At 34.8% G+C, this 26,882-nt stretch overlaps 1 protein-coding gene across 5 annotated transcripts in view; it reads right to left on the reverse strand.

Annotated features, from left to right (window-relative positions):
• Positions 1 to 431: 431 nt before the first annotated feature.
• The window catches only part of RTN4 (reticulon 4), a 68,396-nt gene continuing 41,945 nt past the window's right edge, over positions 432 to 26,882 (reverse strand). For 4 of the 5 annotated variants that reach the window (XM_051975277.1, XM_051975279.1, XM_051975280.1 and 1 more), the window contains 6 exons: positions 19,504 to 19,711; positions 15,741 to 15,879; positions 3,719 to 3,788; positions 2,020 to 2,066; positions 1,779 to 1,837; positions 432 to 1,423 (listed from right to left, as the gene is read on the reverse strand). In XM_051975277.1, the coding sequence (XP_051831237.1) occupies positions 1,381 to 1,423; positions 1,779 to 1,837; positions 2,020 to 2,066; positions 3,719 to 3,788; positions 15,741 to 15,879; positions 19,504 to 19,711 (566 nt within the window). In that variant the 3' untranslated portion in view covers positions 432 to 1,380. Of the gene's footprint in view, positions 1,424 to 1,778; positions 1,838 to 2,019; positions 2,067 to 3,718; positions 3,789 to 14,799; positions 14,939 to 15,740; positions 15,880 to 19,503; positions 19,712 to 26,882 lie in introns of all 5 variants that reach the window. The other variant, XM_051975278.1, reaches the window with a different exon arrangement.

Consider the following 26,882-nt stretch of genomic DNA (forward strand, 5'->3'; position numbering starts at 1 on the left):
GAGGCAAAGCTCTCCCTACATTCTCATTTGACCCTTATCACCCCAAGAAGGAAGGGCTTAGGGCATTATCCTTTCATTTCACAGGAGAGATATGAGGCTGAGGAACAAAGTGACCACTCACTCACAAACATCTTGTTTGTATCAGAGTCAAGAATTATACTCAAATCCATCCTGAATCTATCTTCTGTATTCAGTCTATTCTACCATGTCATCTGGCCTTTGTGGACTATCCAAAAGCATAATGGACACTGATTTTCTAGGAGATGGATTATGAGCTTTACTGAAAGCTAAGAAGTGAACATTTCCATTCAATTTGTGGAAGCAAATGATAGAGTTCCCAAGTTTTTAAACAATTGGATATCAAAAATAAAAACAAGCAAAAACAACCTTTGAATAATTTGCTAGTTTCACAAAAAACAAAACACCAAAAATATTTTTAAGTCTCTAAGCTTTATTGATACTTGGTTGGTTTTACATTTCACAATGCATTCCACAGACTTAGTTCAGATACAGCTTAAACCGCAATTGAATAAATCTTAATTTGTAATTTCTTGCATAACAATGTTTGATATTTCCAAACAACATTTTTTTTCAGCATTAGTTTCAGTCCATAGATCCAAAGTGTGTGATGAAATTAACTACAGTAGGTCTGAGCAATGAAGTGCATGTTGTGGATGGACTTTCTATGGAAATGGGATTGAATTTTATGTTGAAAATGGATGGTAGTGTTCTAGAAATATAATTTCTTTTTTCTAGCTTATGTGATTTAGAGCTATTCATAGAACCATCAACTTTGAAATATCAAGCACTGTGGGGCAGCTGAAAGGTCTAAGCTTTGTGAAACACTATATATATTTATATATATTGGCAATTAATAAAACAGTAAAATCACAATACAGCTAGACTCATACCAAGAATGCAAGTTTTCTCTTTCTTGCTTTAGTGGTATGATCTCTTCTAAACATTTTATTTTAGAAAATCTGCATCATTCTACACAGACCATACACAGGGCACAAACTGTGAAAGAGTTCTCCCGACAGTTCCATCTGCTATACAACTTCCTGAAACACAGCAAGACTAACTCCAATGAAGCACAATGTACAGCCTTCTCAGATCATTATGTGAGAACCAGTGCCTCACAAAGGAAAAACAAAGATGATTACGACTGAAGTCCAGACATAGCAGCTTACGATACTTAAGATGATGAAACACATAGCAGTCAAAACAAGTTTTTTTCCTCAAACACTGTGTTGCTAAAAAATAAAGATCTGTGAGACTGCTTTGCAATGTCAAGGCTCCATTCTTCCCCGACCCTCCCCATGGAATCCAAATGAAAATTCCCCCCGAATGATGAATTCTTAGAGGTGTTTACTGCTGATTTTACTCAGCTTTGCATTTCAATCCAGGGATTTTTGCTTGGATTCTACAAGTGAAAGGGAAAAAATAAATTAGTAAAATTCTAAAGATAAGGATTTTATAGACTATATCTTCTTTTTGAAATAAAAGTAGTTAGAAACATTGCAACATGTTAAAACTGGAAAAAATATACTACATTTAGCTACTCTTTTCTTATAAATTGAGTTTACAAATATAATGGTCTGAAATATAAAAGTACAATTTAAATAATTGAAAAATATCGTTTTAGCCGTATTGGCAACAAATAATTTGGAATAAGCTGTCACTAAAAAACCATGCGTTATTCCTTGTGCTCAACATGGCTATTTTTGTTACCGTCTCAAAAAAAAAAAATTTAAAATAAAAATAAGACAGATACTTACTTAGCCATGGCATCTTTAACATTCTTATTCACAAGTTCTAGATAATGATCAATCTGGGTCTGTAAACACAAGGTAAAATGATTGGTAGCTATAATTAGCAGTGTTAAAGAATTTGAAAGCAAATGAATGTCCAATTCTAGATGCTTAAGAAATCATTTCATTAAGGTTATTTCTTTAACTCATCATCATAAACTCCATACTATATGAGATTATTCTATAAAGCCTTCCACATTAAACTCACCTGATGCCTTTCATAAATAACTGGAACACTGAAGAGTGAAATCAGAGCTGTAATAAAAAAGAAACAGAATTTTAAACCCATATCAGGAACACTTAGTGACAGCTGAATCACAAAAACTTCCTAACTGAATAGAACTTGATACAGTGCTCCATGAATGGAATGAACAGTCTTTCAATGAGAGCCCTTGGATATAGTCTCCCTCCCCCTTCCACCATAAGGAATGGATACAAGGAAAAGGTAGAAGAATAATTTATACCTCTATATGCTATTCATAATTTGCTAAGCACTTACTATGTGCTAAGCACTGTGAAGATGACAGATCCTTGCCTTAAGAAAGCTTATAAACTATTGGGTAGAAATAACACAAAAACATGAATAAATATAAAACTTAAGCTAAAAACAGAATGATTTGGGGCAGGAAGACCAATTCAGAAGCTATTCCACCATCCAGATATTAAGTGGTAAGGCCTGAACGAAGACAGCAACTATAGAAATAAGAGAAAAGGAGAAGGACACAATGTCAAACATATTAGGGTGGAGTGGAGAATCAGGGCCAAACCTAGGCACCTGACCAGAAGGATGGTTGGAGGAGATGATTTCAGGGGAAAAAGATAATGAGCCTGCTTTGTGCAAGGTGAGATGAATAATATATCACCTAGCTACCCAAAGCAAAGGGTGACATGGGACTAATGGAAGTCACAAGAGAGATACACAGACCTGAAAATCACCTGGGGAAGTCACCTGCATAACAATGAAAACTGTAGATCCAGAAGCTGAAGGAATCACTAAGAGAGGACACACAACAAGAAATAAAGTGGACCTGAGACAGTCTTGAGCAACCTTCCCTAAAAGTCAAGGGTGATGAATGTGCCAGAGACTAGAAGTCATGGATAACCAGGCAAGATGAATAACTTAATAAGGAGATAGCATCCCGAAGAGGGGAGTCAAGAGCTTCAAAAGCTTGAGAGAATAAAGATGAGAATTGAGAAAAGCCCTTTGTATGTGACACATAACTGCCAACTTTGGAAATAATAATAGCAAGTATCATAAAGCATTTATAAGTTGCAAAGTACTTTACAAAAAGAGCAGTTTCAACTGAATAATAAAGTTAGGGGTCAAACTGCAAAGAGCTTAAAAGAAGTGGAGGCAACAAAAATAAATTTTTTTTAGGAATTTGACAGAAAGGCTGGGCTAGGAAGATATAGTATGTATGATAGCATTAGGGAATGGGAAGATCAAGTTTGTTTTGTTTTGAAAGATGTGTGAGATCTGGACTTGTCGGTAAGAAGCAGGAAAGGATATTTTCTCTAACTAAAGCAAATTTGGAGAACAACTTTTTATCAGAGACTGGAATAAAGGAAAAAAGGGATGATAACGAGATTTTGAAACGTAGCATAGAAGAGAAAAGTAAACTCAGAGTGAATGGCCTCTATTTCTCCTGTGAAATTTGAAGCAAGGACCTCTGCTAAAAGGGAACTATTTTTCAGCCAAATGATATTTGCTTTGTTTGGTGGGTCATAAATTTGGTCATAAAATTTCCTCTTTTTGGAATCTGTCAGGTAAAGGCACCCTTTATAACCAAATTGGCCCACTATAGCTAACTATACCTTTATAAATGAAAGTTTCCTACACTGGTATTTACCTTTTCTCCAGTCTTTAATAACTGTGATTATTTCCCCCCAAAATTTTATAAACTTACCCAATATCAGTAGTGTTAGGCCATTGAACAAGGCACCAACATAAGTAAAGATCCACATCAATACTGCAAACTATAAATGAAAAACAAAAACAAAAGGTATAAAAAAAGCATGGGCAAAATTCCCATATTCATTCCTTCTTGAATTAAACTTTTCTAAAACAATTCTTCCTATGCACTAAATGGTAATCTTTTATTTTTTAACTCATTTAGAAATTATCTTTAACCAAGTTTGTAGACACACCAAAATAAAACATTTAGACAGTTTTATTCTAGATAATACCAATAAAAATGGCTACTTCAGCTTCTCTTGGCCTCGTGAACTGGATGTTCAGTGTACAACTTGAACTCACCGTGTTCAACAAAGAATTTTATTGTTCCTCTAACTCTTCTCTTCCAACCTTTCCTGCTAACTGTACAGAGCACCATCTCCCTTCCAGGCCTTTAGGCTGCCAAGCCCAGTCCTCCCAGAGTCTTCATCCCAGCCAATCTATTGTCAAAGTGCATCCCTCTAGAAGATGCTCTCTTCTTTCCATCGATAACATCACTACTGTGCTGCAGGCTTCTCACCACTACATGCCTGGACTGTTGTAAGAGCCTGCCATAAAGTCTGACCTTTTGGGGTTTTGGCAAAATTACTGGATTGGTTTGCCATTTCCCTACCAGCTCATTTTACAAATGAGGAAACTGAAGCAAACACAATTAAATGACTTGTCCAGAGTCCTGTAGCTAGAAAATATCCAAGGCTGGATTTGAACTCAGTACCTCCAGACTGTAGGCTCAGCACTCTTTTACCATTGGGTCATCAGTTATTCTTACCCCTTACTCCTTGACATGTACTCTAGTGGCAGAGGTTTCTGGCTGTTACACAAAAAAGACATTCTATCTCTCAGCTCTGGGTATTCTCTGGCTATCCTCCAAGCTTGGAATCCACTCCCTTTTCCAACTACTGACCTCCCTGGGCTTCTTTTAAAGTCCCAACTAAAATCCTGGCTTTTATACAGAGCCTTCCTCAATCCCTCTTAATTTCAATGCCTTCCCTTTCCCTTTTTTTAAAACTATCTCCTATTGACTCTGTACACAATAGCTTGCTCTGTATATGTTTGGTTGCATGTTGTCTATACTCCATTAAACTATGAGTTCCTTGAGGGCAGAAACTGTCTCTGCCTCTTTTTTTATTCCCAGGGCTTAGAACAGTGCCTGGTACATAGTAATAAATATTTACTGATTGCTTCATACCTACTTTTTACAACCCTATCTCACATCAATATTCCATCTCCACAAGCCCCATCTAGACCACATATCCTCAACCCTAGAACAATGGTATCCAACTCAAATAAGAATGAGGGCCTCTAAATAATATACAAAGATCCCTATAAGACATGTTGACTTTGTTTTAAAATGTAATATTTTATTTACTGTTAATTATTTTGTTAAATATCTCCCAATAATACTTTAAATTTATTTTTAGTTCATTAAATATTTCCCAATTATATGTAAACAAATTTTAATACTCTTAAAATTCTCTCTCCCCCTCTTCTTCCCTCCACTAATTTATAGGTGGTATTATTACATACCAAGTTTTTTAGTCTCTGATCCCCCAAAACTCCCTAATGATTGAACAGTATTTAACAATCAATAAATACTTAATAAGATCCTGCTATATATGTGCCAGGCAGTGTTCTAGGCAATGGTGATGCAAAGAACCAGCTCTCAAAAACCTTACATTCTACAGGAGGAGACAATATACATTGGGTATGTATGTGTATATAGATACACATATACATGTATGCATTACAAAATAAATATCCAGCAAGTAGGTACTTAGAGGCTTTGCATTGCACTTGTGTTTGTATCTGAAGGAAGTAATAATCTTGATCCATACCATCATGCCTGGTATGGCAAGGTAGCTAGGTGAACCTAGTCTAAGCAAGCTGGACCATAATTACAGAACCAAAGCTTTAGCTTATCTTCCTTCTTTCCCAACATTTATAGTACAATAACCACTGCCATTTATAGAATGCTTTAAAGTCTGCAATATACTTTCCATAAATTATCTCATTTGAGTCACATAACAACCCTGAGAGGCATGTACCACTAGAATACAAAAAGAACCTGAAATTCAGAAATGTCATTTGTAAAACAAGAAGATTGAGCTAAATGAGCACCATGGGTTTTTTTTGCTCTAAATATACTACAATTTTATTATTTTAAATGCCTTCTCCAATTGCTTCATCATATTGTGGAGAAAACCGAGTTCCTGAACACTAACCACAGAGTCAAACTCTAGCCAAATCTATCAAACTAGAAAGCTTCAAAGACATATGGAAGGGGCAGTTAGATGGCACAGTGGATAGAGCGCCAGCCCTGAAGTCAAGAGGACCTGAGTTGAAATCTGGCCTCAGATACTTAACACTTCCTAGCTGTGTGACCCTAGACAAGTCACTTAACCCCAACTACCTGGGGGAGAGGGGGAGGAGAGAGAGACACATGGGACTAAAGATGGGCAATATATCTGGCTTGAAGAACCAATCTAAGTTAAGTTTGGAGAAGTATATATAACAATCAGCAAAATGATTTTTTTTTTTGGTATTTTTTTTGAGGTATACCAGTTCATGATCTGCATAGATTAGCAATTCTAGCATCTGAAATCTGTGAATTTTTTAAAAATATTTTTGTAACCACAGAACAATAAAATTGGCTTTCTTTAATCTTATGTATTTTATGCATTTTAAAAGCAATCTGAGAAGGCATAGACTCTAAGACTGACAAAAGGGGGCAGGGCACAAAAAAGAACCTTTGGCACAAATGGAGAGAACCTAGCTGATATAATCACAAAAAGCTGATATGTACATAGGAGACAGGTCAAATAGTTTAAAAGGTTCAATGGAGTCAGAATTTGCACCACTGGGCAGGAGATTTTTCTGTTTAATGCAAAGTACCTACAAACTAGAACAATTTTAACAATGAAATGAATAGCCATGGCAAGTCAAGAAAAAGTCAAAGGATCAACAGCTACACAGTTCAAAAACTAGCCTGGATGTTTTTAAGGATACTGTTTTATGATTTCATTTGCAGTAGACTTATCAACAGTGTTGTTTTTATTATATTTCCAACATGAACAGTTGCTTTTCATGGTCCACTCAAAGTTCCCAAATATCCAGTCACTGTTTTTTTGTTTTTTTTGTCATATTTAGTGGCTCACCATACTTCTACACAAAAGCACTATTAGTCAACATACACAAGGACTCTTTCTATTATTTTAGGGCTTTGCAGTTTATAAAATCAGTCATCACAACAACCCTTGTAATAGAAAAAGGGGTGGGGGGAGGAGGGAAGAGATGCAACACACCAAATCCCAACCTGTGGATCTGCAAAGTTATCTGAAAAAAAGCTGATAATTCTGCTCTAGTTGAGATGTATAAAGTTTAAGAAAAAATTTTGTATTCTGGATTTGAAAAGTGGTTTCAGGAACAGGAACAATGGCTAGTTACTTCTGTAATTGACTGAATCGAACACAGGCCTGAATATTAGAACTTACAGTTCTCTCTCATTTAATCAAGTAGTGGTCAAGACATGAAAGGTGTTTTGTTTTTAGCATCTGTTGTGGAACTACTGTGAAAAGATTTTGCTCATAGGTCCAGTCAGCATCTTCCTCCCTTCCCCTCAATAAATAGCTACACAGCTAAAAATATACTATGCACTTCAGTGAGTTTGCTTGGTGCCACGAATCTGTGTTTGTCTATTATCAAATAGAAGTTCACTGGGAAAAACAATTAATCCTTAACACTGGACTAGACATCACTTTAGCTACTATTGATATATTTACAATCATGTTACACATGATAAAGTTTAATTTCAATATAGCAATTAAGTTAACTTTGATAACTAAGGAAACTCAGATATAGACGATGTTTTACTGAAGATTTCACACCTGGTCCATGTAAATCAGTCACTCTAGGCTGAGCTTCAAAGGTTCAAATGTCATTTGATTACTGAAAGCCCCTCCTGAAAAGCCAGGGTTTCCACATACAACATGAAGGACAAAAAAAAGGACTACTGATCCAATCTTGAAAGCACTGACAGCATTTTCTTTCTTTCTTTCTTTCTTTCTTTCTTTCTTTTTTTTTTGGGGGGGGCAGAATTGAGGAGAGGAAGGTGGTTCAGAAAATGAATAGGACTATAAAGTCTAGTCTCTCTAGCACACAAGCAAATTTATTCTATATAGCATCTGTTTTCTCTCACATATGATCATTAAGTACAAGCTCAAACATCAGTAATTAAGAGAAAAGACAGCAGATTTTTCACAACCATTTTTCAAGATATAACCCAGGTGTAACCTTCAGGTTGTTATGGAACAAGGAATTCATCACCTATTGGGAAAGCTTCTGTTCATTTCTAAGTGCCCCAAACTAGCAGAGTTAAATCAAGAGGCTCTTGGGGTATGCTGCAGCCACTATGTCTCTGGGACTGTATTCAGTTTTTTTCAGCTTGACAGAATTCATAACTGCTGACAAGGCCTTTGGCAATCTGGAGTTGTGGAAATAGAGTACAATTTTGTAGAGAAAAGTTTAAGTGGCTTTTGGGCATTTCCAACAATAATTTGGCTGTATGTAATTCAAGACATCCATGAGCATAGCATGAGCAATTATAATAGATAAATAACCCTTGAAGAATATAACACCTGAAGGTCGTAATGGTAAACATGAAATACCAGAAGGCTTCCAACACTAGAAAGTGTTAGTCTCCTCTAAGGAGAACTTGTGGAAAGATGGGGGCAAAAACCAGATAAGATGGAAAAGCCTAAATGGGATAGATTTGTACTTGAGAGAGAATAATAAATCAATAAAATGCTGGATCCACTGAAGCATCAGCATTTGGTTAAACATCAAGTGTATTCAGGAGAAAATAGCAATATTTCACTAAATATCTTTCAAAAGTACTTAATTTTAATCTTCCAAATGACCACTACAAACACTCTAATCAATGAAAAATTAAATCAGAAATGTCTAAGCATTATCAAAGAATCTTGGCAGCAGAGAACTTAAGATACTTATCCCATTTAACATCACAATTCATGTAGAAATCCCTCCTACAGAAATGATCACAAACACTATACTGTATTTACAATCTGGCTGGATGCTGTGGTAGAGCAAACTGGTAAGATGATATTGGACCCAATTCTAATCTATGGAAAATGTTTATATTTCCAAAAAAATGTTTCATCTTATAAGCAAATACCATGCTAGAAAAGCCCATGTTTTCCCAGTTAAAATTGTCTTTGGATAGTCATGGTAATTTTGGGAAGGGAGAAATAAAAACAGACTGCACACAAAGTATGCACACAGTGAAATGTAGCAGTGCCAGTAACAATACTTTCACATAATCCCCTAATATTCTTTCTAGTTTGCTGTTTTAAATATACTGTGACCTAAAAGGCAATCTTGCTTGTTTAAGAATTATATATTAAATATATATGCACACACACACAATTAAAATGGATAAGAACAAATAAGTTTATTTAGTTTGATTAGACTATAATCAATAAAAATATGGGATTTTTTTTTGTTTCATGATTAAGAGTAAATATAAAATTATTTACAATTTTTTGTTAACCTTTTCTTTTTACTTTGTCATTTATACACAATAGGCAACAAGACACAGTAGACAGCTGGCTTCAGAGCCTAGAAGTAAGGTTCAAATCCTGTCTATGACACACACCAGCAAAGTGAGCCTGGACAAATCATCCCTGCCTCTGTGCTCCAGAAAACTCTCTCAAACACTTACATTACTGAAAAGATGCTGGCTCTACTTTTGAAGAGGGAGTTGAGCACAGGTCTTATTGCTATCCACCTCTATTATTTATCATTACATTTGTGACAAGTTCCATAGTTCCCGCAGCAGACCTTAATGTACCAAGGACACAGAAGCAGTTAGGAAGCAGGGCTGCTCCTGAAAACCCACTCACCAAGCAAACTCACATGTTAATTCCACTCCCTGTCCACTGGTTTCTTGAGGATTCTCTACTAATACTCTTGGGTTTGATCTCAATCTTCCACCAAGTTCTCAGATGGTGCCTTTTTTCTTCAATAACTTTGTGATATTTTGTGAAAAGATATTAACCTTGGGTGTCATCTTCCTCCATAATTGTTTGCAAACAAATCATTTTGATTTAGAAATTGTTTCAGAGGAGGATGGGAGATGGGAGGAACCTTTCCTAAATGGGGCCCAAAAAAATGGGGGGGGGGATACTGTAAATCCACTACACACTGTTAAGGTGACTTCCATTTTGTTACTTGAGAATCTTTATAAATGTAGGTAACTACCATCATGTTTTCTTAAGATTAGAGTGACTCACACAAATTCAATTTATGTGGTGTTCTTCTTCTTTAAAATATAATGGTTCTCTGAGAGAGCAGGTTTCTTAGGGAGGTTTTCTGGAGGCAGCCTTAGTTTCAGCTCAGAGTAATAATCACTCCAAATACAGCCAGCTGATAAAATCCAAATGTTTATTTTCTCTTTCCAAAATAGCCCGGTTAGTTTTTCTTAGAGGCCTATCTCTCTGCTTGGTTTTAGTATTACTTTTTATTTTATATTATATTATACATTTTTTAAATTATATTATTATAGAACCTAGTCCATCTACAATCTCATGATTTAACTTTTCAATCTGGATAGGGACAAGTAGGTATGATTATAAAGGAATAAGACTGCCAATTTTAGTCCAATTTATTTTGTTGTTATTAACCATAGCCTTAAGAATTTTTATGTAAATGTAAAATATTGGTCTAGTTTCATAGATCAGGAGCAATTGCTATTCAGAAATTTTATATGGCTCATCATCTACTTATAACATGATGTCTTGTTGGAATCTTTACAAACTGCTAACGCATTAGAGTTGATGAAAATTCTCTGCAGTTTAGAAGGTTATTAAGCTTAAAAGTACTATGTTTTAGTATAAAGTATACAATATTTCACTTAGCCCATCTCTAATATTTTAATTGTTGTTTCCAAGAATACTGAAATCGTTACATTTTCAAAGGGAATTTTTTTTTATTGATTTGTATAATCATTTCATTACACACTATGTGCAATGCACTGTACTTAGCCTTGGCAAAGTAAACTTTTAATAACTTATAAAAACTCTTTGGAACATCCAAATCAGTAATGAACCAATTCCTTTGTAATCTATACTTGCCTCTCAAAGTCATCTAAAAGTACTTGCAAAAATTAATCTTTTTTACCAAATAATAATAATAATAATTCAAGCAAAACTATTGGAGGCTAGAGTTTATACTAACTACTAACAAAATCTAGATAGGAAGTCAAGTATTGACTGAAAACAAAGGAAAGTTGAGTCAGAACTTGCGTAATTTAATTTTATTCCTACTTGATTTCACAAGCAAAACCCATGCAATTATTTTAAGCTTTTTAAAGTTTGCAACAATACACATAGAACTGCTTAATTTTTTAGAAAACAAGTTTATTCAATAGTATTCAAAAAAAAAAGTTCTATCTACCCAGAAGCAATTTCTGTACATGAGCTAAACTTGTTCCCCCTCATCCCATGTTGGCATGGGAAAAAAACCAACATATTTGGAATCAGAAGATCAAGATATGGTTCTATCCCTTCCTAACTGTATGCCTTGTCAGGGTGAGTTATTCAAATTCCCTAGTTGTCATTTTTTCTCATCTTTAAATTGAAAAACGGTAAATAGCCCAAATTCTAAAGTGTTCTAAAATATATACTTGAATTGTTCTTTACAATCATATTTGCATAAAACAGTAATTTAAAATAATGTTCGCATTGAATTCTCTCAAGGTATTTATTTTGTCTCTTGCCCGGCTTTTAACAAATATTTTAACACTCTACTTATTCTGATTTCATAAGGGACTTTAAAAATAAACAACATCTTAGAAAACAATCTTGATAAATATAATTCACCCCAAAAATCTTTAGGTTATCTTTATATGAGAAAGATATGTCCTCCATTAGCAAATGTCTTAAGTTATATGCAAAAACAGTCTTCTTTGGTTGATAAGCTGCCATTAAAAGAACCAAAGCTGATTAGCAATTATCTCTACACAGAACAAACAGAAAGCCCCACTTTTGGTTTGTACCTAATAAAACATTTTGCAGAAACTTTCTTTGGCTTCCTATTTCACCATACCTCTACTAAAATTCACCTTTAACAACATTTGTGTTCAGTCACCCAGTTTCTGACTGATATATTCCAAAAATAATTGTTTCTGAAGATTCTGAAAAGTCACACCACATTTCAAAGCTACACTAAAGTTCATTCATATATGCAAATATTTCTGTACTTATTATGCATAATGCCCTATACAAGGTACTGAGAAGGTATAAAGATAAATAAAACCATCTCTATTAGGTAATGGGCCTAAAATCTGTAATTCCATATTACCTTTACTGCCTTTTTACATATGCTCTATGTCCAAGTTATATTACCACCAATCCTCTCCCAAAACCCCTTCCAGAACCCATATACTCTTTTGTTCTGGTGGACTAACAGTATTTTAGGACTATTTTAGTGTCTATTATGTTAACTCATTTTAAAATTATTTTGGATTTTTTAAAGGAAAATTAATTTTAAAATTAAGTTATACTGCGAACTCCCCCTCCCTTTTCCCTCCATCCCCCCCAAGGAATGTATTTTATACTATCTTTTCAAACATTCCAATGAATTGAGTAACAAATATAAGCACTTCACAAAAAGGGAAAATGATGGCATGAAGAGTCTAAAACAAATTATTAAGCTATGTTTTAACATGATCCTACAAAAGTAGTCATGGAATCACCAAATTATACAGGAATATACTGTTAGTTTATTGAATAGCTATGTGCCTTATATCTCCTCTATTATACTCAGAAAAAAGTCAGAGCAATCCAAAGACCTGGTAGAGAATTATAATTAAAATATGTAACTTCTGTGAGGAATAACTAAACTAATTAGAGCAGCAGTACTGGTAATGATAATAAGCTTGCATTACAGGTAATGGACTCTAAAAAGTTTGCCGAATACCTTTAATATCCTCATTTTCAAGGTGAGAAAACTAAAGAACTGTAAAGTAAGATGCCTAAAGTCACACTGCCAGAAATATCAGAGCCAAAGCCCCAAAACCACTTATTTTGACCTAGCTTCAAAAAGTTTACTGAAATTGTTAAATTGTACATATATCCAAGCAAGAAAAATGAAAACCCAATTCCTTCCTCAAGGAAACTAAATTTCTTAAGACTTACATATGACTGCTCCTTAATAATTCCTAAGAATTAGTTCACGCTTTGGGGAGTTTAGGTAGCCATGTCTGACTCCAGATAGCCAATGCATGGCAAGAATAGAAAAGGATTAAAAATATTTAGAAGGCTTGAGTTTTTTTAAATGTTAAAAAAAAAAAAAAAAAAAAAAGGGCGGTTTCACAATAAATATCCAGTTCACTGAAGAGATTGTAAAGGTTCCTCCAACTAGCCTTTGTCTCTACTTATGGAAGTTACTACCCAAACAAAATCTACTGTACTTCAAGTCATCCCTTCATATTTACTCACCTTTGGGGCACTAAAAACTACAACACACTGCCCCCTCAGCTTCATAAATTAGGACCAAACATTATCCTTACACCTAGTTACCAAAGAGGATAAATAAATCAGAAAAAAAGAGGGGTACAGATTAAGAATCAACTAGCTGGTCTCTTCAGTTTCCACAGCTAGATTACTGGATTAGAGAAACATTTAAAAGATTTTTCTTGGTTCTAAAAGTCTATAGTTCTGATAGTTTATGATTAAATTGAAACAAAATGGATTTACTACATACTACTTGCTTACAAGCTGTTTTTCCTCAGTTTTAGAAATTAATTATGTTTAGGACAGGTAAGTGAACAAATCCTATTATTAAAATCATGGATTTTCAAGTTTCTGCATGATTTTTTTTTTTTTTTTTTGCTGAGGCAATTGGGGTTAAGTGACTTGTCCAGGATCACACAGCTAGGAAGTATTAGGTGTCCGAGGCCAAATGTGAACTCAGTTCCTCTTGACTTCAGGGCTGGTGCTCTATCCATTGCACCACCTACCTGCCCCCACTAAATGCTATATATATAGAGTCACCCAGAGAAAACTCTTTTAGAGAAGACTATCTTTATTACCCTTCAACTAAGATATGGTATTTAAATCAATGGAGAAAAAAGTAACAAATTTCTCCAGTATCTTTGCCAAGAAAATCCCAAATGGGGTCACAAAGAGTCAGATATAACTGAAAGGACTGAAAAATACAAATTAAACCCCATAACAATAAAAATCCCTGTTAATATTAACAAGTCTTACTGAATGATCAGTTTAAAAAACTATCTGAAGTGTTCTTTCAATATTCAAATATTAATGAATGAAAGGACTGATGAATCCCGGTAGCATTCCATGAACACTTATAAAATTTCCAATGCTGCTTCTTAGAACCTTCTAACGTCTCCCTTTTTTGTACCCAGATTTGCCATCTTCACTCCAAAAAGCAGAGGTCTGGAGGTCATTTTGTATTTTCAGTTGTTTCATTAGTTTTTATTCTCTCCACCCCTCCGCTCCCAAAAAAAGAATTAGCAACTTGAAACAGACTGAAAATTAGCTCTGTACTTTGCTAGAAAGTTAGGACCATACTTGGAAGCCAGAAAAACAGAACTAAAGATCAGTTCCATGACATGATAAAGAATACAAAAAGGATTTTGTGGACTGAGTCATAATGAGTATAAAGGGTAAAAGGCTAGAGATCTAGAGTTGGAGACAAGAAGACTTAAGAACTGCCTGTGAGCCATAAAGAAGAGGTCCCAGAACTGCTTGGAGCTCTAGGCAGCTCTCCAAGACTAGGTTGCAGAGAAGTTGCTGACTTGTATTACCAGAGGTAGTTTCTTCTGCTAATGAAAGCACTTATTTTAGTGCCTTCCTTATCTCCTCATATAAGGTAAAGGTCAATTTTACCTAACATACTGTCTTAATCTTCTTTGTCAGTAGCTTCTGTGACAAGAATTAGAATTAGCTAGAAACCAAGTCTTAAATCAGAAATGTATACAGTCAACAAACCTACCTTCAAAGAATCAACTAGATCATCAACTAGGAAGAGGCGCCTGAGTTCTTTGATTGTGCAGTTGACATGACCAAGTGCAGATTTGCTGTACTTCTGAACCAGCGTCTCAGATATTGCAACTTCAGAATCCAGATAGGCCCTGCCAAAGGAATGCACTAGCAGTTAGTGAGCAAACTTCAGCAAGTTCAAAGTTTGAAAGATTTTGTTGATTAATTTAGTGACAAACATATAACCAGAGGAAAACAACCTGTTAAACAACATTCATAAGAATGAAACATGAATCACTAGGAAAGATTTTTAATATCCCATGTGCTAGATGAGCTTCATTCATGTACCAAGTCATTATTTTCCTAACACATTTATTTCCAAGTTATTTCTTCTTAGTCAAGTAGATCTGTCAATAAATTTCAATAAATTATTTAATAAATAATTCCACAAATGGAAATATATTAATCCTAATAAAACAGTTCAAATAGATGTTTTATAAGTTATAAGTCAAAGCTGTTAAATTTTGAAGAAATGACTATAAGAAACAGAACTAAAGATCAGTTCCATGACATGATAAAGAATACAAAAAGGATTTTGTGGACTGAGTCATAATGAGTATAAAGGGTAAAAGGCTAGAGATCTAGAGTTGGAGACAAGAAGACTTAAGAACTGCCTGTGAGCCATAAAGAAGAGGTCCCAGAACTGCTTGGAGCTCTAGGCAGCTCTCCAAGACTAGGTTGCAGAGAAGTTGCTGACTTGTATTACCAGAGGTAGTTTCTTCTGCTAATGAAAGCACTTATTTTAGTGCCTTCCTTATCTCCTCATATAAGGTAAAGGTCAATTTTACCTAACATACTGTCTTAATCTTCTTTGTCAGTAGCTTCTGTGACAAGAATTAGAATTAGCTAGAAACCAAGTCTTAAATCAGAAATGTATACAGTCAACAAACCTACCTTCAAAGAATCAACTAGATCATCAACTAGGAAGAGGCGCCTGAGTTCTTTGATTGTGCAGTTGACATGACCAAGTGCAGATTTGCTGTACTTCTGAACCAGCGTCTCAGATATTGCAACTTCAGAATCCAGATAGGCCCTGCCAAAGGAATGCACTAGCAGTTAGTGAGCAAACTTCAGCAAGTTCAAAGTTTGAAAGATTTTGTTGATTAATTTAGTGACAAACATATAACCAGAGGAAAACAACCTGTTAAACAACATTCATAAGAATGAAACATGAATCACTAGGAAAGATTTTTAATATCCCATGTGCTAGATGAGCTTCATTCATGTACCAAGTCATTATTTTCCTAACACATTTATTTCCAAGTTATTTCTTCTTAGTCAAGTAGATCTGTCAATAAATTTCAATAAATTATTTAATAAATAATTCCACAAATGGAAATATATTAATCCTAATAAAACAGTTCAAATAGATGTTTTATAAGTTATAAGTCAAAGCTGTTAAATTTTGAAGAAATGACTATAAGAAATAGAGCTAATAAATCATTTCACTTTTCAATTTCAAAGAAAGTAGAACAAAATAGGACAAACATTCTCTCATTTTACCACTTTAGAATAATGCATCAATTAAATAGCTTGGTTTAAATGATACAAACTTTTAACAAAGAAACAAAACTCGAGGAAATTTTACTACTACTTTCTATACTTCAAAGCAACATGTTTGGGCACCTCCCAACATAAAGGAAAGTTACTCATTTGAAAGCTTTTAATGATATCCTACCTCTAAAAGTCTACTATTCTCGCTACATCAAAAACTACTATTTTTGATGTGTTCATTGACTATATAGTAATTAAATATGTCATCTCTGTTCATTAAGATACCTAGGAAATTAATGTCTATTTATGAAAATCCTTTGTTCAATCAATCTAATATAAAGACATATAGGACCAAAAAAAAAAAAAAAAAAGAGTCACCATAAGCATATGGCTCTATAACAAGAAATTTGGGTACCTGAGACAAATTCAACCAAAGCTATTCTTGATTCACGATAATAGCTAAAAATTAAATTGGGGATCCAAGGTTGCTAAAGCATAATAGGGGAAGTTAGACTTTCTCTAAAGGAGTATCTGATTCCCAAGCCACAATCCTCCCACCATGATAAGGCTAAATGAGCTAGCCCTGATCTCCAGTTACAATAGAAAAAAGTTGGATATATGTGTAAGGACATGTGTGCATAGAGGAAGGCAGGTCATCAGTGCAGTACGACAATGACAATGAGGAGACAGATCCTGAGTCTGGTAGCATTCCACTAGATGAGAGAGGCCTGGGGATAACATCCCCTCAGGGTTGAATTTCGGGGTACTGTCAATTTCCCCAAAGTGGACAACAGACAAGGCAAAATTATGTTGAAGGCTAAAACTAGCTAATAAGTTCATTTGATCTACAATTAAATTAAGAGCCTCTGATCCAAGAATTAAATGCTTCTAAGGGAAAAAAAGAAGCAAAAACTAAGATTTTATTTTCCTATTCTGACCAAAAAAAAAAAAAAAAAAAAATTAACTGCTTAGAAAGACAAGTGAGGTTTATGCTAAAGAAGTGTAATATTAGTACAAAAATAAATCTGCTTATACAGAACTAGAGTGTAAGTAACAACAATACTCATTTTTCAGTTCATATCTTTACTTTTTTTCCCTTTTAAAAAGATCTAATTTTAGGGTTATGACTCTATATAATGATCTACCATTATACTATGGGCCTGTACATTATAATCATTTTGCCTTTAATAAAAACTTGTAATCTTCAGATTTCTATGATAAATAGACAACATAATATACATTTAGGACTTATGCAACCTTATTGTGTAATTTAGAAAATCAGTAAGCTTAATCATTAATATTTTATTTATTTATTTATTTTGTTTGGCTGAGGCAATTGGGGTTAAGTGACTTGCCCAGGGTTACAGAGCTAGGAAGTGTTAAGTGTCTGAGGCCAGATTTGAACTCAGGTCCTCCCAACTTCAGGGCTGGTGTTCTATCTACTATGTCACCTAGCTGCCCCCAATCATTAATCTTTAAAAAGAGAAAGTCTTAATAGTCTGAAAAGATTTATAAAATTTGTCAATATCAATTTAACAGTATTCAAAGTACATAGTTTAATAAATGCATTACTAATATATGAATATCCATTTATATTAAAAAAAAATTTCTAGCCTAGAAAATATGTCAAAAACATAACACATTTTAATACATGTTAAGAACCACGCCCAAGTGTGAAGGGATAGACCGGTTCTCTGAAAGCCCTTCCAGCTGTGAATCATAACAATCCTGAAGGAATTGCAAATCAGTCTTTACAGACACATATGTTGCTTGTGGATTGGAAATGAAATAAATTGAAGGGAAGAGGAGAGAGAAGAGAGATCAGAGAATGCAACTGCCTCTCAGTCTCCTTGTAACAAATGGCACCCAAACAGGAATACAATTAACATAAGAAGCAAAGAAGCAGCAGCTTCTGAGCTGTTGGTGAGTAGGATCCTCCCAAGAGAGTTGCTTCAGTTACCCGCAAGAAAGCAAAGGGAGAAGAGGCCTACTAAGACTTTTTCAGTCGAGATAATTAAATGGGCCAACACATCACAGGGCTGAGGCAGGAGACTGATGAAAAATGCCTGTTCTGACCATAGTCCTCTTCTGTTTATCAGAAAAATTGCATCTCACAAGATTCAATACCTGCTATAGTATCTCACCTTACAACCATCCAGAGGTAATAGTGCTGTTTGCATTCCTCAGCACATGGACTCAGATAACAGCTGTTTCACAATATTGGACAAACTTACTGACCAAGTTTTTTGGGGAAATTAATCGTGTTCCCATAAAACAAAAAACAGGGAATTATTAAGAACTACGCCTAAATGTGAAGAGGCAGTTTGGTTCGCCAAAAGCCCCCCACAGCTGTGAATCATAATACCCCTGAAGGAATTGCAAATCAGCTTTTATTGACACAGATGTTGCTTGTGCATTGGGAATGAAACAAATTGGAGGCAAGAGGAAAGAGGAGAGAGATCAGAGAATGTAACAGCCTCTCAGTCTTCTTGTACCATTATCATCCTCTCACATGAAGGGATCCATTCTATTGGTCTCAGTTGGATCCCCAGCAGCCCCTGGCAGGTGGCTCCCATAACATCCAGCAACCACTAGCAAGTGGCTCCCATAACAAATACATATGCTACAAGAATTCTTAGGAAGGGAAAAATGTTTAGGACTTAGTTTGAAAATGTTGGGTCTTGAACTGTATGATCATGCCAAGGTAAGGACAAAAGGGAATAATTGACAAGTTATAATCGGCAGATCAGCAGAGAGACTAGATTAAGGATCTATGTTGAAATTTAACCTCTTGCTAATTAACAATAATCCTGTTAAAATGATATATTTTCATTTAAAGAAAAAAAAATCAACTTACTAACATCTGCTGTCAGAAATATTTTTCTAACAAAAATAAATGCTAATTTAATGTTTTAAGTAATAAGCTCTTAATTTAGTTATACAACTGCAGTTTTCACTTTCATTTGATTTTCCCGTAACTTTTACTACAATATAAAAATCCATTGATTTTATTCTAATTTAAAAAAAAATTTTTTTTAAACCCATGCCCTTATGACAATGGAAATATCAGTATTTCTAATAATACAATATAAACCAAAATTCCAAAATGCATCATATACATTATTACAAAATGTAGGGCCTTGAATAAAAGCAATCATCTTACCTGAATGGGTGACCTTCATCAGATTTCTGAATTGCCTGGATCACTCCCTTGTATACCCTGAAGCTGATAGTCACAGATAGCAGGGCCAAGGCAATGTATGCTGTCACACTTACGATGCTGAATACTGTCAATGAAAGTAGCAGGAACAAACTGGCACCAAATACTACTCCAGTCTTCTTAATGTCTCTCCAATAAAGAAGGTCAACCACTAAAAATTAAAAAAAAAAAATCTGAAGTTAACATGCATTGTTTTATCTATTGGACAATACTATTTAATCTACAAAAGTGACAATTAAAGTTTATGGCTACAATATATAGCTAAATCTAAAATGTATTTTTAAAAAAGTTGAACTAATCACAGATAGGATCTAAAATTTTTACTCCTTAAAATAGTAACTAAACAAATTGTCACTGTTCTTTTCATTGTATCTCTTCTCTCTATTAACAGGCATCATTCCTTGGTGAGGAATTATTCAATTCCATTAAGATAATACAAACTAAGCAACAACAAAAATCACAACTTATTTCAAATTTACCCACTTTATGATAATTCATGTTATGATTCAAATGCATAAAACATTCTACCTAAAAATAAGAGCTATGAATAAGATTCTTCTATTCATTCCAAAGAATGTCAATTTAACATGTTAACATATTTTTTAAATTATTTACAAAGTTGCTTGTAATTAACTGTGGCAACAAATTAAAAAAAAAAAAGTTAGCTACACCTAACTCTTTGTAGGTAATGTGATATGGTGGAAAGAGTGCAGGCCTTAGATAAGAGAGACCTGGTTTTTGATCCTGCTGCCTCTTGATATTAATAACAAAGAAACTTTTTAAAGCTACATTTTACTGATCTGTAAATAGGAAAGAATAAAACTTATAGTACTTCTATCATAGGGTTATTGTAATGCTCAAACAACGATGTAAGAAAACTACTTTGGAAACTTTTAAAGGGTTTATAAATGCTATTATTATTTGTATGTTTATTAATAGTTACCAAAAATTGCATGTTTCAACAATCTGCTCTTCCTCAAAATGTTATCTAAAGCAAATCAACTTTCCCCCCCTTTACTCTTCTGCTTCATTAAACTAGTTGCTAATTTTAGAACTTGAGAGAAAAATAAAGAGACATTATGAAAATCAATTCTTTTTCTTCTTTTCTTATCAGGGAAAAGAAATAGAGAAGTGATAAGTAGGTCACCAGAGGATATTTAGGTATCCTCTGAAACAACAGAACTAGTACCACAGATATTGCCAACTGCCTCATTTTTCTAGTCACAGGATTGTCCACATGACAATATTAACCTCCCCAGCAGTGATATTAATTTTTATAAATCAACTTCCAAGTCAATAAGGCAACAGAATTGTAGATATGGATCCAAAGTTGAGAGCTAGCAGGGTATGAGGCAACAAGGAAGGACATAGGTTGAACTAATTAAGTATGGTGTCAAGATTATGAGGAAAAGGGAAGCAAGAGTTTGGTCTCATCTGGAAGAAATGAGAAGGAATATATAGAGTTATAAAAGGACAAATTTCAGGTATAACGCAAAAGAAAAACTTCCTAAAGATACTGATCTAAGTTTGTAAAGTATTAGGGGTTGCTCATTCTTCAAGCAAGAACTGAACAACACAGAATATATTGAAGAGTGATTTTCTATTCAGTTGTTTGTGAGCTCAACTAGTTACTGTCTCTTGATGGCTCTCTTCTAGTGAATTCTAGGTGAAATCACCTAACTTAATTGGAAGTTAGATGAGAATCCTCCCCACTATCCTCATTACCACAAATAGTAAAATCTCAGTAAGAGACTGGAAGAAAAGGAAAATCTGACAATATTCAGAGTTGTTGCTCAGAAGGGATTCTGCCAGACCTGATTTAAACCCAGGTGAGATTCACTTCAATTTTTGTATTTTCATTAAATAGGCACCTGGTAAATATTAGGCAGTGGCCCAGGAAATGATAAGGATGCTAAGCTTACTATGTGCCAGTCTCTATGCTAAGTGCTGAAAACTCCACTCACAGAAGGAACTTGAAGCTTGTATAGTGGGTTTTAAAAGACAGAAACGCTAAGTGGCAGGTGAGAAAACCTATCAGGGACACAGGCAGAAGTGGAGAGAATGGTGCAGGCCCCCACAAGCAGACCAGTGGGAGGAGGGGGGAGGAAGGCAAAACAAAACAAAATGAGAAAGATGAGAAGGCTTTCTCTTTGACGTTGGAGGTAACAGGGAGCCACCTAAGTTGGTAAGTGGAGGAATGGGGGTATGCTGACATGAAAATCACTAACAGCTGAGGGGGAAAATGCAGCACCATGGGGGAGAGATGTGGAGCAAGGAACCCAAGAGAGTGTGAACAATCCAGGGGACAAGTTAGCAAGGAACTGGACTAGAGCAGCAACTGTGAGGGGAGAAAGAAGGAAAAGAGAAAGGAAAAAGAAAAGGAAGAGCTTTGATACAAGGCCTACTAGATGTGCTAAGTGTTTTAAAAATATGATCTCACTACAAGGATAGAGCACCAGCCCTGAAGTCAGGAGGAGCTGAGTTCAAATTTGACTTCAGACACTTCACACTTCCTGGCTGTGTGACCCTGGGCAAGTCACTTAACTCCAATTGCCTCATAACGAGGCAGGACTTTTACTAACCTATTTACAGTTTAACAAACTGAGATAAACAGAGGTTAAGTGGTCTACTGAGCATCAAATAGCTAGACAGGATCAAAAGCCAATTCTGAACCCAGCTCTTCCTGACTGCAAGTCACCAGATGCTGATGTACCTACATTAGACTTAGATTCTAGGAATGGCTCTGACCAGCTGCATAACTGAAAACAAGTAATTTCCCTTCAATAAGTGTTAATCAAGCACCTATTCCACTAGGACATTGTGCTTAGCCTTAGGGATAGAAAGATAAAAATGGAATCATATGGACAAGACAGCCTGACTTGGGGATCAGGAAGCCTGCACTGAACATGAGTCTGACTCGGGTAACGTTTCTGGGTCTGCTTCTTCACTTGTATCAGGAAGGGGTTAGACTCAATGACTTCTCAGCTCTACATCTATCACCTTGAGGCTGAACATTCCTTGGGATAGGGGAGAGGAAGAGATGAAAGGGAGAGACACTGAATATTTACATATACGTAAACACACCTACCAGATTCAAGATGAATTATCTTGCTTCTGAAGCCCAATAATGACTAGCACTCATATGGTGCTTTACGGATTGCAAAGTTCTTTAAAAAATATTATGTTTTATCCTCACAATATGAATAGGCACATTCCACTTTATAGACAAAGAGGCAGGCAGAAATTAAGGGACCAGGCCAGAGTCAACCAGCTAATGAACATTTGAATTCAGTTCTCTATCCCACAGCACTGCAGAAGGAACTATTCCCAAATGAAGACAGTGGCTACAGTTAAAGAAGCAAATCATTAGGTCAATTATAAGCCTAACTTATTAACTTATTAATTGCTAATGGACACTTAATCTGTGACTCACATTACCTGTGACCAAGAGTAAAAATAAAATCAAATGTCTTCTATGCTCTCATGAAAAGATCTGGCAAAAGCTGGCAAAATCAAGTTTACTGAACTTAAGCTACCAGAGTAAAAATGTTGTTTCACTGTCTTATAAAGAACATTAAACAGCAATGATGAAAAAGTCTGGTCTATAGAAATTTATTTGACTGTGTATAGATAACATACAGAAGTTGGGATTGTAAGCATGTTCTGGAAGTTTTGTGTTAGGATCACACTCAATCCCTCTTCCCACCTAGACACTACTGGAAGTTCACAACTGAACTAGGTATCTTTATCTGCCAAGGGCTCTTCACATCACTCCCCAAAATGTGAGTAATGCTCTCAGGCAAAAATATCCCCTACTCTCTCCATCCAGTTTCATAGATGTTCACTTCCTACTCCAATTTGGCCTTAGATGCCATTTTTTGTTATTATTGCTTAGAAGTTTGGTCTCCAACTCTTTGTGACTCCATCTGGGATTTTCTTGGGGAAAAAATGGTTTGTTCTTTCCTTCTCCATTTGAATTGAGGCAGAGGGTTAAGTGACTCACCCAGGGTCACACAATTACTAAGTTTCTGAGGCTCAACTTGAAATCATGGAGATAGTCTTATTGATTCTAAGCCCACTGCTCTATCCACTGTACCACTTAGCTGCCCAAGAGTCATACACTTAGCATATATCTAACAATGCTTCCACGGTGACTCAAGACATCCTTCCTTCTGGGGCAGCTAGGTGGCACAGTGGATAGAGCACCAGAGTTCAAATCTGATTTCAGATACTTAACACTTCCTGACTGTGTGACCCTGGGCAAGTCACTTAACCCCAATTAAAAGGGTGTCTTAAAAGACACCCTTCCTTCCATTCACTTACTCTCCAAGATTCAATATCAACTCCAAACATACTGAATTATTCCATATTCCTTTCTCTCTCATATCCTAGTATTTATTCATTTACTACCTCTAGGATGCCATAGATAACCTACGCAAATACTAGATCTTCCTTCTAAGCAGATACCCTGCCAGAATTTTCAATCTTGGTTAATAAATCGCATTTTTTAAAATTTGTAACCCACTTATTCATAGACTAATCACTGTTAGAAATGGTGGGTAGATTCCAAGATCTAGCCCTGAAAAAATCTAATATTATAGAACCCAAATAATTAGTGTAATAATATTCTAATGAAACTAAGCATTTATAGGCAGGAAACCGTATCCATTTCTTCACTCCTATCCTCCCCCAATTTCAGGTCCAATTCATAGCTTTTTTGTAAGCTGGAAAAGAGGTTTTTACAGGACAGAAACTAGGACAGGTAGATGACAAGGGACAGAACACAGTTCTTGAGCCAGGAGGACAGGGATATGAAAGACGTATAAGCTGGGTTTCTTTTTAGCCTGTTTTAAAGAGATAATCAAATTCTATCAAAAATCTTGGACATTCCCATTAATACATTTTTTTCCATTGTATTTTTAGTAAAGTTTCAATATTGCTGCAGGTAAAGAGCTATTAGGAAAAGGACTGCAGAAAGATAAAAAGAAAGGAGATGTTAGGATTTGAACAAAATGAGAAAAGAACTAGGAATGAAAAAGAAAAAAGTCTGAATGAAATGGAAACAGTAGAATATGCAGGGCTGAATGCTTTGGAAAAGGCAATAGAAAAATCAAAAGCAACAGGGAGGGGGAAAAATGTACATGCTTCAACCTAGCTTAGAAAACCATTTGTAGCAATACTGGGATTAAGGTAAAATTTGGCATTTTAAGTCAGGCTCTGCTTCTAACTGAAGATGAAAACCTGACATTCTAAGGTATTATGTAACTGATAATGAACATCTAAAGCAAAGTTCTTCAGAAAAATAGTTTGCTCTATAGGCATTTTCTTTGTTTCCAGCTAACCTCATAATTCCTGAGCAAAGCCAAAACTGAGATGTACAAAGTTGTTAAATTTAGAAGCATAAGGGCCCTTAGGAGGTCAGCTACTCTAATACCCTACCTTTTACAAGCAGGCTTACACTGGAGAAAGTTTGTACAGTACACCTTTCACAGTCAAGAGTTAATCAAAGAGTTGTTAAAACAGAAAAAAACTTAAACAGAACAGGAAAAAATCTAACACTTCCACTACTTGAAGCTTATTCTGACTTCAATTAAATCAATATTTATTATTTGCAATGCATAAAATTCACCACACTAAATTTGAAATTCTGAAAAGATCAAATGACATATGGTTTGATTTTAACTAAATTTGAACACAAGTAATCTTGTTCTATACGAAGCTATTTCTTAAATGACATTTTTTAAAAGAAAAAAATGAGCAAATTATATATGTGTGACTCTGGCAAGTAATATATATGGAGCAAAATCTTTTCAAAAGCAAATAGTCTGGCATTTAAAGTACTCATTGCACTGAAATCTTTTCTTCAAAATAAGTTTTCCTGGACCATTTTAGAATAAGTAGCAGCTGCCTACATTTGGTAATCACAAACTGTCATCTGGCATAACTAAAAATAGTTCCAGTAATAAGCATTCCTTAAATGCAAAAGTCATCCAATTATACTTTGTTTCAAATCAGTAACTTATTGAAGCTTTTGCTTTCATTAATTGTTAAGTTACATTTAATTTTCATCCTAAAAACACTTAAGCATCAATATACCCACCCAAAAATGCATATCTCAAAAGGAAAAATTAAAGAAATTATAAATAATGAAACCTCTTATTACTTCTGTAATGCTTAAAGTCTTAACACCATGCTTCAGGTGGAATTCATTTTGCATCATGCATTCTTCCACCTACCTATACTCATGTGTTGAAGAGTTTTTTCTAATTAAAAGCAGTCAAGAAAATATTCATAGAAGCATTTTTCTGTGTGTGGTAGTAAAACAAAAATAGAAGTCTATCAACTAGGAAACAGCTAAATAAACTATGGCCCATAAACATAATGTAATAAATGCAATGTAAGAATGACAAAAGGGAAGAATCCAGAAAAGTATTGAGAACTTATATGAAACAGTGAATCAGAACCAAAAAATATAACAATGAAATGGAAATAACAAAAAATATGAATATTTGAATGTCATTATTTAAAGAGCTTTTCAATTTCCTTAAAGCAATCAGCAATCTAACCTACCTTCTTTCTGTTTAATTCTGGGTCCAACTCCTTGTCCATTTGTATAGATGGAAAAGCATCACAGTTGACCCATCCAATAATATATCACAATTTGGGCAATAGACATCATCCATCCATTCCCACCCCAAAATATGGATGGCTAGGCCAGAAGTCTCTGAAATAATCTAGGACTTTAGATGTTATCTGTAACAGAAATATTTGCAGTTTCTGTTCATTATCCATTGGGAATCCTTCTTCAACATGAACTCTGCACTGAACTCATTCACCTTTGTTGACCATTCATCTTTCTCCCTTTAAGCCAAGCCAAGAAGTCAAGTAATGTATATATATATATATATATATATATATATACACACACACATATATATGTAAAATCAATTTACTCAACAAATACTTGACTTACTTATTTGTAAAGCAAAAAAATCCAAAATAATACTTATTAAATACTAGGCAGTAATATTAAGCAGAGGATACAATTAACAATATGAAAATAAATGAAAGAGACTACAACCAAGAAACTCACAGTCTAAAAGAGAGAATAAAAAAGTAGAAAAGTTGGGAGGGAAAGACACAAGAGGGTACACTGTATTCCTCCTGAGTGTTGTCCAAATCAGGTTATAATATAATTGGGAATTTTTTAATAGAATAGATAAATATGTAATAACAAGATATAGATAATATTACATTTTAAAACTAAATCAATATGAGGCCTACAGGGATCGTTTCATCCTTTCGGCCCCACATCTATTTGA

The sequence above is a fragment of the Antechinus flavipes genome, chromosome 2 (genome assembly GCF_016432865.1).
Source record: "Antechinus flavipes isolate AdamAnt ecotype Samford, QLD, Australia chromosome 2, AdamAnt_v2, whole genome shotgun sequence".
Taxonomy (NCBI): domain Eukaryota; kingdom Metazoa; phylum Chordata; class Mammalia; order Dasyuromorphia; family Dasyuridae; genus Antechinus; species Antechinus flavipes.